The 14,557-nt window shown below is 40.9% G+C and overlaps 1 protein-coding gene across 3 annotated transcripts in view; it reads right to left on the reverse strand.

Moving 5' to 3' along the window:
* reck (reversion-inducing-cysteine-rich protein with kazal motifs) overlaps positions 1–14,557 on the reverse strand; it is a 194,833-nt gene that overhangs the window by 98,503 nt on the left and 81,773 nt on the right. For 2 of the 3 annotated variants that reach the window (XM_070890511.1, XM_070890505.1), the window contains 4 exons: positions 13,416–13,501; positions 10,905–10,949; positions 1,338–1,371; positions 381–578 (listed from right to left, as the gene is read on the reverse strand). In XM_070890511.1, coding sequence (XP_070746612.1) covers positions 381–578; positions 1,338–1,371; positions 10,905–10,949; positions 13,416–13,501 — 363 coding nt within the window. The remainder of the gene's footprint in view (positions 1–380; positions 579–1,337; positions 1,372–10,904; positions 10,950–13,415; positions 13,502–14,557) is intronic. The other variant, XM_070890515.1, reaches the window with a different exon arrangement.

Here is a 14,557-nt window from a genome sequence, read left to right on the forward strand (position 1 = left end):
AGGGAGGAAGACAGAGGCGCAAGAGGAGAAGTAACTATTTACAATGTCAACTGACATAACGGTCAGCAATGGAGGTTTGGGGTTTAACAGTTTAATGGAAATGGGGTCAAGGAAGATGAGTTGAGTTTGAAGAGGCCATGGGAGGAGATGAGAGATGAACTAGAGATAGACAGGGAGACAGGGAAAGGATAGGGGGCTACCTGGCTTTTTGTAAAAGGGAAAAGGGAAGAGGGGAAACAGCAGAGACAGCTGAATGGAGGGTCTCTATGTTGGTAACAAAGGCATCCATACCCTCTACCATAATAAAGACAGTTATAACTATCAATAAGAACTGAAGAACTACTGTAAGAACTGAAATAGTTTAAAAGATTTGTACTTACTGTCAATGGGATTTTTCATTGGATATGAGCGTGTGTAGTTGTCAACACATTGAATAAGCTGTGGGCTGATAGAGGCACAATAGTTTTCTACAGCTTTAATCTGTGACTGTGTGGGAGAAGAATCTGTGCCAAAAATAGCTTGGCAATATTCTCTACAGTTTGTGTGTCGGCCTGCATAGCTGCAACACAGGGATCCCACTGTAATACAACAAAAGCAAACAGACTGATATTCTTCATTTGTTCAATATTTGAAATAGGGCTGCAGCAAAACCATAATGCTTCAAAGCTCAGTATATGGAGCAGTTTTACTCAAAGCATAATTATGATTTCAAAGGCAAGATAATAGTTTGCCCTTGCCATTCAGTCTCTGTTAAACACCTTTGCAGTACAACTGAACAGTGGAGAGGAGAGATTAATTAGTGCTAGTTATACTGTATGTAGGTATGATGCAAGCGAATGATGAGCTGGGCAGTGACTGAGAAAATAAAGAGCTTGATAGTTTTTCTCCAGCTGAACAAAGTGGTACAAAGCCCACCTCAACTGGACCTCCAGTATTAATTCAGTCCACAATCCATTATCGTCTCCTCATTTACAGGGCTGTTTTACACCTCCTGAGACACTTTCTCTGCTGATTTACATAATCAGGGCAAGATCTAGGTCTCTGATCCTTCCAATTTTCAATAAATTTTATGTTTTCTCTCTTTACAAACTCCATGCTTCTGCCTTTTCATCACATAATCTCTCATCCCTCTACCAGCTTTTACAATGTTTAATTATTATTGAATCAGGTTTGACATCAAAACATTTCATCTACTATTACTTTCATGTTATTTAATGAACTAAATCACCACTTGTACACATTCCACTTTAATACATTTAAAGAAATATTGAAATAATTGAGCATTGCTTCTGGTTTTCGGGGGGGGGGGGGGGTGGGGGGTGGGAAGATGACCTTACTCTCATTTCTGTTCACACAGCTGAAAAAAGCAGTCTGAAATACAAAACAAAAATGTAATACATAGTTAGTAATTGTAATAACAGAAGGAGTTTGAAAAAAACGAGCAGTTTTATACACATATCTGTCTCTCAAAGCCACTCTCTACCACAACCTCCTTCAAGATGGATGTTAACCATCACATCAGCAATTATATTTTCAGGTCAGCTATTGGAGGTGGAAGTTTTCACTTCAACACCTCATTCCCGCCCCCACTCCCCCAAATATGGAGCACTCTAATAACGTCTTGCTGCTGCAGCCAAGAACTGATACTTGCTCCCTACAGTGACCAAATAATTAGACAAATTTTAAGTTTCCCAGATTGACAAAAAATATTTAATGTATAATATACACAATACATATATATTTAATGTGAAAAACTGTTAAAATAATGAGCAATTCTTTTAAAACCTACATAATGCCCCTCCCCCCACATCTCAAAAAAAGAAATGGTACAGAGGAATATTAATTATATTTTACAGACAATTAAATTTCCCTCATTTCAAATTAAAACATTAGAAGGGAACGTCAATGTAACGTATACAAATTGGACATAATTACAAAACAAACAAAATGATCAGAGCTATGCAAGATATCAGATGCAGTTGGAGCAGAACGTGGGAATGATGTCAACAGATACCTGGGTACTAAGAACAAAGAGAAGCAGAAATTATAGTGGGTAAGGACAGTAACGATTTGATAAAAAGACAGGGCTGCAGTAGGGGAGAATATAGTGATTAAAGACCTCAGAGAAAGAGGGGAGATCTTGAAGCAGTCACAGCCAAGACCTATAAAAAATATTACCAGTTTAAATCAGTGCAAAAACACACATTTACCTTGACTATTGACAATTTAAAAGTCAATACTTCAAAACAGTTAATACAAGGGAATTATTTCACAACATTCAACGTATGATTAAAAAAATACAAATTGGTTTCCAAATTAGCCTCACCAAAACAATTTTATTTTGGTTAAAAGATAAACTGTAAAAGAAATTAAAGGATTAAGAGACTGCCTGAGAGTTTACGGTTTACATTTCATGTGGGGGTAATGGCAGTAATATATTTACACACATTATTTTAAAACACACCAGTGGGCAGCAGCTGGATACAGCAAACGTTATGGGTCCCGGCAACATCCCAGCTGTTGCGCTGAAGATTTGTGCTCCAGAACTAGCTGTGCCTCTAGCCAAGCTGTTCCAGTATAGCTACAATACTGTCTTCTACCCAACAAAGTGGAAAATTGCCCAAGTAAGTCCCGTCCTCAAAAAGCAGGACAAATCCAATCCGGCCAATTACCGCCCCACCAGTCTACTCTCAATCATCAGCAATGTGATGGAAGGTGCTATCAAGGGGTACTTACTCACCAATAACCTGCCCACCAATGCTCAGTTTGAGATCCGCCATGACCACTTGGCTCCAGACCGCATAGTAACCTTGGTCCAAACATGGACAAAAGAGCTGAATTCCAGAGGTGACCAGAGAGTGACTGGTCCCCACATCAAGGCAGCATTTGACAGAGTGTGGCATCAAGGAGCTCTAGTAAAATTTAAGTCAATGGGAATCAGGGGGAAAACTTTCAACTAGCTGGAGTCAAACCTCGCACAAAGGAAGATGGTTGTGGTTGTTGGGAGGCCAATCATCTCAGCTCAAAGACATCGCTGCAGGAGTTCCTCAGGGCAATGTCCTTGGCCCAGCCATCTTCAGCTGCTTCATCAATGGCCTTCCCTCCATCATAATGTTAGAACTGGGGATGTTTGTTGATGATTGCACAATGTTCAGTTCCATTCGCAATTCCTTAGATAATGAAACAGTCCATGCCCACAAGCAGCAAAACCTGGACGATATTCAGGCTTGGGCTGATAAGTGGCAAGCAACATTCACACCACACAAGTGCCAGGCAATAACTATCTCCAACAAGAGAGCGTCTAACCACCGGCCCTCAACATTCGAGGGCATTACCATCGCTGAATCCCCCAATATCAACATCCTGGGGGTCACCATTGACCAGAAACTTAACTGGATCAACCAAATAAGTATTGTGGCTACAAGAGCAGGTCAGAGGCTGGGTATTCTGCAACAAGTGACTCACCTCCTGACTCCCAAAAGCCTTTTCACCATCTACAAGGCACTGTCAGTTGTGTGAAGGAATACTCTCCACTTGCCTGGATATGTGCAGCTCCAACAACGCTCAAGAAGTTTGATACCATCCAGGACAAAGCTTGATTGGCACCCCATCCACCATCTTAAATATTCACTCCCTCCACCACCAACGCAATGTCTGTAGTGTGTGCCATCTACAAGATGCACTGCAGCAACTCACCAAGGCTTCTTTGACAACATCTCAAACCCACAACCTCTACCACCTACGGGATGGCAGGACTGACAATATGAGGAGAGACTGGGCCTGTATTCACTGGAGTTCAGATGAATGAGAGGGGATCTCAGAAACATATAAAATTCTGACAGAACAGGAAGAATGTTCCAAATGTTGAGGAAGTCCAGAACCAGGGGTCACAGTCTAAGGATAAGGGGTAAGCCATTTAGGACCGAGATGAGGAGAAACTTCTTCACCCAGAGAGTGGTGAACCTGTGGAATTCTCTATCGCAGAGCGTTGTTGATGCCAGTTCGTTAGATATATTCAAGAGGGAGTTAGATATGGCCCTTACGGCTACAGGGATCAAGGGGTATGGAGAGAAAGCAGGAAAGGGGTACTGAGGTGAATGATCAGCAATGATCTTATTGACGGGTGGTGCAGACTCAAAGGGCCGAATGGCCTACTCCTGCACCTATTTTCTATGTTTCTATATAAGGACAAGGACAACAGTCCTATGGAAGCACCACTACCTCAGGACTGGGAGAAATTTAGAATTCAGCAGAGGACGACAAAGGGTTTAATTAGGAGGGGGAAAATAGAGTATGAGAGGAAGCTTGCTGGGAACATAAAAACTGACTGCAAAAGCTTCTATAGGTATGTGAAGAGAAAAAGATTAGTGAAGACAAATGTAGGTCCCTTGCAGTCAGAATCAGGTGAATTTATAATGGGGAACAAAGACATGGTAGACCAATTGAACACATACTTTGGTTCTGTCTTCACGAAGGATGACACAAATAACCTTCCGGAAATACTAGGGGACCGAGGATCTAGTGAGAAGGAGGAACTAAAGGAAATCTTTATTAGTCAGGAAATTGTGTTAGGGAAATTGATGGGATTGAAGGCCGATAAATCCCCAGGGCCTGATAGTCTGCATCCCAGAGTACTTAAGGAAGTGGCCCTAGAAATAGTGGATGCATTGGTGGTCATTTTCCAACAGTCTATCGACTCTGGATCAGTTCCTATGGACTGGAGGGTAGCTAATGTAACACCACTTTTTAAACAAGGAGGGAGAGAGAAAATAGGGAATTATAGACCGGTTAGCCTGACATCAGAGGTGGGGAAAATATTAGAATCAATTATTAAAGATGAAATAGCAGCGCATTTGGAAGCAGTGACAGGATCGGTCCAAGTCAGCATGGATTTATGAAAGGGAAATCATGCTTGACAAATCTTCTAGAATTTTTTGAGGATATAACCAGTAGAGTGGACAAGGGAGTACCAGTGGATGTAGTGTATTTGAACTTTCAAAAGGCTTTTGACAAGGTTCCACATAAGAGGTGGTGTGCAAAATTAAAGCACATGGTATTGGGGGTAATGTATTGACGTGGATAGAGAACTTGTTGACAGACAAGAAACAGAGAGTCGGGATAAACGGGTCCTTTTCAGAACTGCAGGCAATGAATAGTGGGGTTCCGCAGGGGTCAGTGCTGGGACCCCAGCTATTTCCTATATATATAAATGATTTAGATGAAGGAATTGAATGTAATATCTCCAAGTTTGCAGATGACACTAAGCTGGGTGGTGGTGTGAGCTGTGAGGAGGATGCTAAAAGGCTGCAGGGTGACTTGGACAGGTTAGGTGAGTGGGCAAATACATGGCAGATGCAGTATAATGTGGATATCTGTTAGGTTATCCACTTTGGTGGCAAAAACATAAAGGCAGAATATTATCTGAATGGCGGCAGATTAGGAAAAGGGGAGGTGCAACGAGATCTGGGTGTCATGGTACATCAGTCATTGAAAGTTGGCATGCAGGTACAGCAGGTGGTGAAGAAGGCAAATGGCATGTTGGCTGTCATAGCTAGGGGATTTGAGTATAGGAGCAGGGAGGTCTTACTGCAGTTGTACATGGCCTTGGTGAGGCCTCACCTGGAATAGTGTGTTCAGTTTTGGTCCCCTAATCTGAGGAAGAACGTTCTTGCTATTGAGGGAGTGCAGCGAAGGTTCACCAGACTGATTCCCAGGATGGCTGGACTGACATATGAGGAGAGACTGGATCAACTGGGCCTGTATTCACTGGAGTTTAGAAGAATGAGAGGGGATCTCATAGAAACATAAAATTCTGATGGGACTGGACAGTTTAGATGCAGGAAGAATGTTCCCGATGTTGGGGAAGTCCAGAACCAGGGGTCACAGTCTAAGGATAAGGGGTAAGCCATTTAGGACCGAGATGAGGAGAAATTTCTTCACTCACGAGAATTGTGAACCTGTGGAATTCTCTATCGCAGAGAGTTGTTGATGCCAGTTCATTAGACATATTCAAGAGGGACTTGGATATGGCCCTTACGGCTAAAGGGATCCAGGTGTATGGAGAGAAAGCAGGAAAGGGGTACTGAGGTGAATGATCAGCCATGATCTTATTGAATGGTGGTGCAGGCTCGAAGGGCCGAATGGCCTACTCCTGCACCTATTTTCTATGTTTCTAAAGTTCTCCTCCAATTCCCACAACATCCCGATTTGGAAATATATTGGTGTTCCTCAATTATTGCTGGGTCAAAATCCTGTAAATCACTAACCAACAGCACTGTGGGCATACTTTCATCACATGGACTCACATCCCATGAATGAATTTTTTTAAATCCCTAAAACAGATGGAGCAACGGTAGCACCATTCATAGTTGTGAAGTACCAACAGTAATGAATGGATAGCTACAAGAAGAAGCATTATGGATATTAATAATGAATATATGCTTTAAATGGTCACATGGTTACCTTGAAGTGGGCAGAATTACCTTTTCCAGAACCAGAGCATTTCCTGCCAGAGAAAAGATAACACTGGAAAATACATCCAAGTAGCCAGTTGGTTAGTCCTTGCTTGGAGATTTTGATTTCCAGAACACTTGGAGACCACAAATTAAAAATAAATGTTCGGTCCGGCAAGTTCCTCCAATAACACAAAAAATTTATCCAGCGAGTCATATAGACCACAAAAGTCTCTGGCTCAATCCCTGATCTGTGTTGAGTTAGCGGATATCAAGTCTGCTAAAATTAGACTCAACAACCCTCAGTTAGAGAAGAGAAAATTGCCCAGAGCTCCTGGTCCAGGACAGTATCAGCTCAACTATGATTCCCCACAGTTAAATAATACCTTCAACATTCAACATCAAGGCTCACATATCAATAATGGCCATTTGAAAAAAGAGACTTGCATTTATATAGGGTTATTCACAACCTCAGGACATCCCAAAGCATTTTACAGCCAATGAAATACTTTATAAAAAATGTAGTCACTGTTGTAATGTAGTAAAATGCACAAAGCAAGATCCCGCAAACAGCAATGAATTCAATGATCAGACCATCTGTTATTTTAGGTATCGATTGAGAGATAAATGTTGACCAGGACACCAGGGGCAGCTCCCCTACTCTTCTTTGAGGGCCTCAGTTAAACATCTAATCTGAAAGATGGCAACTCCAACATTGCAGCACTCCCTCAGTACTGCACTGAAGTGTCAATCTAGATTATGTAGTGAAGTCTGTGGAATGGGACTTGAACCCACAACCTTCTGACTCAGAGCTGACAGTGTTACCACTGAGCCAAGGCGGATACATTTTTAGCATCGAGATGGAGAATAACCAGTGCCTGTGGAAACCATACCCAACAAGAAGTCAACATAGAAACATAGAAAATAGGTGCAGGAGTAGGCCATTCGGCCCTTCTAGCCTGCACCGCCATTCAATGAGTTCATGGCTGAACATTCAACTTCAGTACCCCATTCCTGCTTTCTCGCCATACCCCTTGATCCCCCTAGCAGTAAGGACCTCATCTAACTCCTTTTTGAATATATTTAGTGAATTGGCCTCAACAACTTTCTGTGGTAGAGAATTCCACAGGTTCACCACTCTCTGGGTGAAGAAGTTCCTCCGCATCTCGGTCTTAAATGGCTTACCCCTTATCCTTAGACTGTGACCCCTGGTTCTGGACTTCCCCAACATTGGGAACATTCTTCCTGCATCTAACCTGTCAACACCTCCAAAAGAATCAGGGAGGGGAGAAAATTGGCAAGATATTCACACCCCACCCCCCAAAAAGAATTGTTGGATCCTACAGAGGGATTTGGAATGGTACACATATATAGGATAATATTCAGTGGAAATGGCATTCCAGTTCAAAATCTGAACAGGATAGATAAAACAAAAAGATTGCAGCTTCTTGCTCCAACTGAAAATGGGACACTAACATCAACAGGAAACCAAAGTCTACCCCAAACCTGCTTGATTACATCGACAAATTAACTGAGAGCCCATTTAATTTCTGTAATACACCCAGCACTTTCTCGTATTCTGAATTCAGATTGGCAGAGTGTTAATAACTTAAAACTAACAATTCCCCTGGGCCAGCTTTAGGCATGAAGCGAACTAGTGAAATGTGCTCAGTCAATTAAACCTTAATCCAGTTGGGGAAAAGTTAACCGATCCTCTGCAAAACCTTCATATTTCCCAGGTGTGCAGCCACCACAACATCAACAGAAGTCACTTTTCTTGATGAACCAATGGCTAAAATAACTGTCATCTTTCCTTCTTTGAGTTAGTGAAAAATAGGAATATGTAAAGGAACATTCTTCTTCTTTCCTAGAGACTGATATGCTATCTAGTATTACGGTTCGACCATTCCAACAACTTGTTAGCCTCATTTTCAAATATTGCCTAGAGTTATACCTAGGTAACACCATTTGTTGAAGATCCAAGTCATCTCAAACTGAGAGTCCATTTATGTGGCTGTATTTTTCATTCAATTTCTGCAATACCCCCAGCATTTTCTCGTATTCTGAATTCAGATTGGCAGAGAAAGTTAATAACTTAAAACTAACAATTCCCCTGAGCCAGCTGTATAAATCCAGGGATGCTGAAAAAGATGAAGGAGGACATTGGTCAGGAATTGGCTTATCTGTATGTTAGAATCAATGAGCCTTGGTAAGGTACCACAAGACTGGAAAATGATTTCATTCAGTGAAGTCCATTAAAGTATCAGAATCAAAATTTTAAAAGGCAATCCATTCCAATAGGTTGTACTATTTTTCTGTTTTAGAGAATCAGTTAAATTAAAAATACACATCATCAGCACATTGCTCACTGTCCCTACATGTATTTCATAGAATCATACAACACAGGAGACCATTCGGCCCACTGTGCCTCTGCCAGCTCTTGGGTAGAGCTGTCCAATTAATCATACCCCCCTGCTTTTTCCCCATAGTCCTGTAAAATTTCCCCTTCAAGTATTTATCCAATTATCTTTTGAATGTTTCTATTTAATCTACTTCCACCACACTTTCAGGCAGTGCATTACAGATCGCAACAACTCATTGTGTAAAAAAATGTTCCCTCATGTCGCCTCTGGTTCTTTTGACAATCACCTTAAATCTGTGTCCTCTGGTTACTGACCCTTCTGCCACTGAAAACAGCTTCTCCTTATTTACTCTGTCAACCTACTTATGAGTATCAGCACCTATATCGATTCTCCTCTTAACCTTCTGTTTTCTAAGGAGAACAATCCCAGCTCCTCTTGTTTCTCCACATAACTGAAGTTCCTCATCTCTGATAACATTCAAGTAAATCTCTTCTGCACTCTCTCCAAGGCCTTGACATCCTTCTTAAAGTGTGGTGGGTAGAATTTAACAATATTGCAGTTCAGGCCTAACCAGTGTTTTATAAAGGTTTAGCATCTAGATGCATCTTAGATTAAAAAGGAGCAATAAATAGGTCACTGAATAAAAATGCCACGGTTTAACATGCATTTAACATTCTTGCAAACAACACAAAGCAATTATTTCCCGAGCGTTATTTGACACTATGTAAAGCTTAATCCAGATCCATACTTATTTCATGGAAATAAGGGGTTACATTAAAAAAATGTATGCACACCAACTTCCGCCTTCAGGCAAGTTGTAACCAGGGTCCACAAAATGACAAATATGCAACTGTTGCACTTTATTTTATAAATATTTCATTTAGTGTATTTCTCCTTGCTGTACTTCAGTTCGCTTATATATATACTATTACCTTGTATAACTGTGCTTCAAACATGCATGCTGTCGTAAACTAAATCTATTGATTGGGCAACAGAATTGTCTAATTAAGGGATTGAAAGCAATTCCCTTAAGTGGGCTCCATCGTACCGACATTTAAAAATGGTGACTGGCAACATCAGTAACAAGTAACAAAATTGACAACATGGCCAGCATGTAATTAGGATCTTGTCTAACAAACTTCCTTATTCCTTTGAAGATGCAGATAAATGGAGGCAATGTCACTCCCTATGACATGATTCATTTGGACTTCCATAAAGCTTTTGACAAAGTTCCACATGAACGACCTCAAGGAGCTAAACGCTACAAGAATCCAAGTAGAACACAAGATTGGATAAGAAATTGATTAAAAATAGAAGAGCCAGGTATTCGAGAAACGATTAGGAGGTGGTGGAAGGGGCAAGAGGAGAAGTGTTGAGCAGAGTAATAAAAGGATCACTGCGTGGATCCTATGGTTTACAATCTACATATAAATAAGTTGGATAATAAAAACAAATTTTAGCTGGTCAGATTTAGTGAAAAACAAAAGTAGGGAGAGCAGTGGGGTCATAGGATGTAGAAAAAGAATTTAGACTGGTTCTGCAATTGGACAGACAAATAACCATTACAATTTAGCACCAATATAAATGTAAAGTATTATATATAGATCAAAAAACAATGATACATCATAGAATCATAGGCCCCGATAGCTACGGGGAGGTGAGGAAGATGTGATGGACGCAGCAGAGTGGAGAAAACCCAGCAAGGCCAGGGACAGAGAGTCCTCTTGAATTTAACACTTAACCTCATTATAATTATTTTTCTTCTGTTTCCCACATGGCAGCCAACCAAACTGACAGGCTAACTGGCAGCCGGGCAAGAAAATCATTGGCAATCGCGAGCGGGGTGGGGGGAACGCGAGATCAAGGCTGGGTGGGGGCAATCGCCACAGGGGAGAGTGGCCATAATCTGCAGAGGGGAGGCCGAAGGCTACTCCAGGCCCACAAGGAGTGCTGTAAAAGGCACTTGCCTTCTTGAGCCTGCAGCTCCCACCTCCCTTTTACTGCCAGGTTTCCTGAGCTCTGGGAAACCCATGCGCAACTGTTAAATTTAAATATTGCTGCTTTATTTTATTAGTTATATTATACAGACCTCATATTCCTTCCTGCAGCTCTTAAGATCATTTCTTGAAGAAGCCTAAAATAAAACAAAATGGTGTATATAATGAAAAAAAAATTGCAGAAAATGTAAGCTAATAACTTCTATGAAAATTATTTTAACATAGTGCGATATGCATATTGGCGTCCGCATTTCCGACATTACAACAGTGATTTACAATTCAAAAGTACTTAATTAGCTATAAAGTGCTTTGGTCGTGAAAGGTTCTATGTAAATGTAAGTCTTTCTTTTTTTCATTACATAATTGATTTAAATGTTTGTTCCAGGCTAAAATGCCTCTAATACTAAGGAAACACCTATTTAGTATCAGCAATTATAAAGCTTGCATTTAAAACAATAAATTACTTGATTTGTGCTATTGCATGAACACAGTTTAATTTTTTTAAATCTCATACAATGAATAACTTCCACAGTTTAATATTTGGAATCCAGTCACTTTGTCATGCACACAGCACCAAAGACAAAATCTCAATATAATGTGCAATAAAAAGAAAAGGACTTAAATACTTTCTTTGAACCAATTCCTGTCAAAAGTTGCCATTCAATTTGCATTTAAAAGCTTGGTCAGAGGTGAATTTTAAGGAGAGTCTGAAAGAAAGAGATGCAGGTGGAGAGGTGCAGTAGTTTAGGGAGCAAATTCCAGAGCATGGGGCCCATTAATGACCACAATTCAAAGGCACAGATTCATCCTCTAAATGTAAATGCACTGGTGATCTCTTGTTTGTTGCAAACCATTATAAGTGCATGGCCACCTAGTCACACTGTGTCTGGGAAGCAAAGACAATACTGAATAGGTGGGGTCTGGTCCTTATGGTTCTATAGCAAGAATTCCACAGGTCTGGTGCTAGCTTGGAACTGAGGCCTAAAAGCCCCAACAAAGCTATGAAAGGGTTGTTGCTAATTAGCCTGAACAAGAAAAGCTCAGATGGATAGCTCAGGCCTTCTGCGGCTTACAAGAAATGGAGTTTCAAAGCCTTTACATCTTCTCTACTTCTCCAACTATATTTTTACCAAAAGTTAGATGAAGATGCTGCTGCGAAGGCTCCAAAGGGAACCTTGACAAACACTGCCAATCTGGCAGAGGAAGGTCTCCTAAGGAACTGCACATATGTCTGGATTGTCCATTGCAGCATGCTGCTACAGTAAAGTGCCCTGGAGTTGGCCTTGGATTAACACAGGAAACTGATGGTAGAATGATCCTTTATAGCCTTTTCAACAGCCTAAAGCTATGAAGATTCTGGTGAGAAGTCAATCCAGTGGATTTGATGGCAAGCAGTGCAGGATTGCATTGACTTCTGCTGGAAGATATGCCTACAACTAGTGCAGCTATCTGAACAATACATCAGAACTTTGATATTTTATCTCCAGGGCAGTATTTTTCACATGCCTTGACATCACCAGAAAAACAACTACTTTGTGATCAGACAATCATCACAATCTAAGCCTGGTTACTTGCACATATTAGCCCTCATTCCCATGGCAACAGTCCATAGAGAAGAAGCATGACAAACTCTAAGGTGGTAGAATGGGATCTTTGAGACACTGAAGAAGTCCACTGATGATGTATAGAATTCGAGCAGCATCAGTTGAATCCTCGTCACCCTTGCTTTAATGAGTCAAATAGCTTATCAAGTGGGCTACAAGTTACTCTGGCAGATTAACACTATCTTCCTCTTGCTCTGTAAACCTGCCAGCTGCAGAGCCAATTCTGTGGTGCAGTCAACAAAGTAGAGCATACAGTCTTAGTGGTGCAGGCAATGAAGCCTATACTGAGCTCCAAGGTCCTAAAAAGGAGCAGATTAAGTAAAAACAAGTGCAGTGTCCTTTGGCACCAACACTACAGGTATCGAAACATCTTCGACGAACTGATGGGCATGGCTAGAGTGCAGACCTGAGGAGCTCAGAGGAGGACCCATAATATGGTAGAGAGGGTCAAGTACCTCCTCCCCCCACCCCTCATGTCAACAGTGGCCATCTCCATAGTATGAATTCCCAGACTGGGTATTTAAGCCCTCTGAGGGAGGTGTCCACAAACGGGACCGAAGCCGTGAGCTCATTTTGGTGCCACCCGAGATAGCAGAACAAAGTGGCGATGGTCTCAAGGATACTGGATGCACCTTGATGGACCTAATTTGATTGGTGCAAGCAATATTCCCTTTTTTGGGGGATGTGGATTGTGTGGCCCATTCATTTTCGCGATGCGCAAAACTTTACATTGAAAACGCCAGTCCCTGGCTGTGCTGGACTGGCAGAGAAGTGTGCAAAATAAAACTGGAATTACATTTGCCTACATAACAACAGTGACTGCATTTCAAAAGTAATTCACTGATTGGGAATCACTTTTGGACGTCCTGAGGACATGATAAAGTGCTGTTTTTTTGTTGCAGTATATATAAATGCAAGCTCTTCCTTCCTAACAAAAAGAACATTTATGTTCTTTATTAAAGTACTATGCTAAATCCATACACAGCTGAAGCACATTACCTGCTTACATGCACGTCGACATTCCACAGCAATGGCCAACTCACAACACCCCAGGCCAACCCAGCCTTCCGTCTTCTTTGATGCTCCTATAAATTGAATCCAGGAAACATGTACATTTGATGACTGATTCTTTTAAAGAATGAAAGAGCTGCAAAGTATCTTAACGAAATAAAATAAAAGCCAACATTTGATTTTTGTAAATACAGTAAGACGAACTATTGTAACTTCATGGACAGTGTCTGTTTTTAAGCTATTAGCGCTTGACTGCAACAATTTTTGACTTCTGAAATGACACAAAAAGAAGTTAAATGTGTTTTATTTTCATGTAACATTTTAAATCAAAGAAGAAGATAAAGATTTTACAGAATGCAGATAGCACAGTGGTGCAGTACAATGTCCTGTTATACTTTGTGGCAGAGTACAACAATCACTTTGCAATATTCCAAATTTTCACTGCTCCAATAGCTCAAGGAAGTTGCAAGTGATGTGGTATAGTACTGAGTTATACAAATTGGGAAGGTGTCAAGTTCGAACCGTAGGCTATGCTGAGTTAGTGAGGGCACTACAATTGGCATCAGTGCCCATAGGCCTGAGGAACTCCAGCTCACCATCCACTGACTCATGGTGGGAAGTGTGCGTGTGTGAATGTCGGATGAGAGAATTGAAAAAAAACAATCCCCGATCTTAGCCAGCTCTCAGAAGGCAAGAAGAAAGACCAAATACATTTCAATCACACAGCTCTTGATGCCCAGTTTCACAACAGATTCATCAGTGCCCTGGAAAATTATGTTTTCACTTTGTCAGTCAAGGAACAGTGCATTACAGTTTGAAAAGGGAGGGGAACGAAATAGTGTATGTAGTCGAAAACACTAATAAAGGCTGCTGAAGCAATGCCATGAATTGCATGGGCCAGGTTTAACTTTACCTATGTGCCATTTGGAAAATACTTTAAATCAAAAATCTTTTAAAAAATTACCACAAATATGTATATACAACACTGCTAATTTTTAGTTCATACAGCCATGGAACCAAGATGTTACACAGCGTGATTACATTATTTAACATAGTAAAACATGTTTCTCCCAATGCTAATCTTCCTAGCTTGGGCTTTGGTAATAAACCATGATGTATGGTCATCATAA

This window comes from Pristiophorus japonicus, chromosome 1 (genome assembly GCF_044704955.1).
Source record: "Pristiophorus japonicus isolate sPriJap1 chromosome 1, sPriJap1.hap1, whole genome shotgun sequence".
In the NCBI taxonomy this organism is placed as follows: Eukaryota; Metazoa; Chordata; class Chondrichthyes; family Pristiophoridae; genus Pristiophorus; species Pristiophorus japonicus.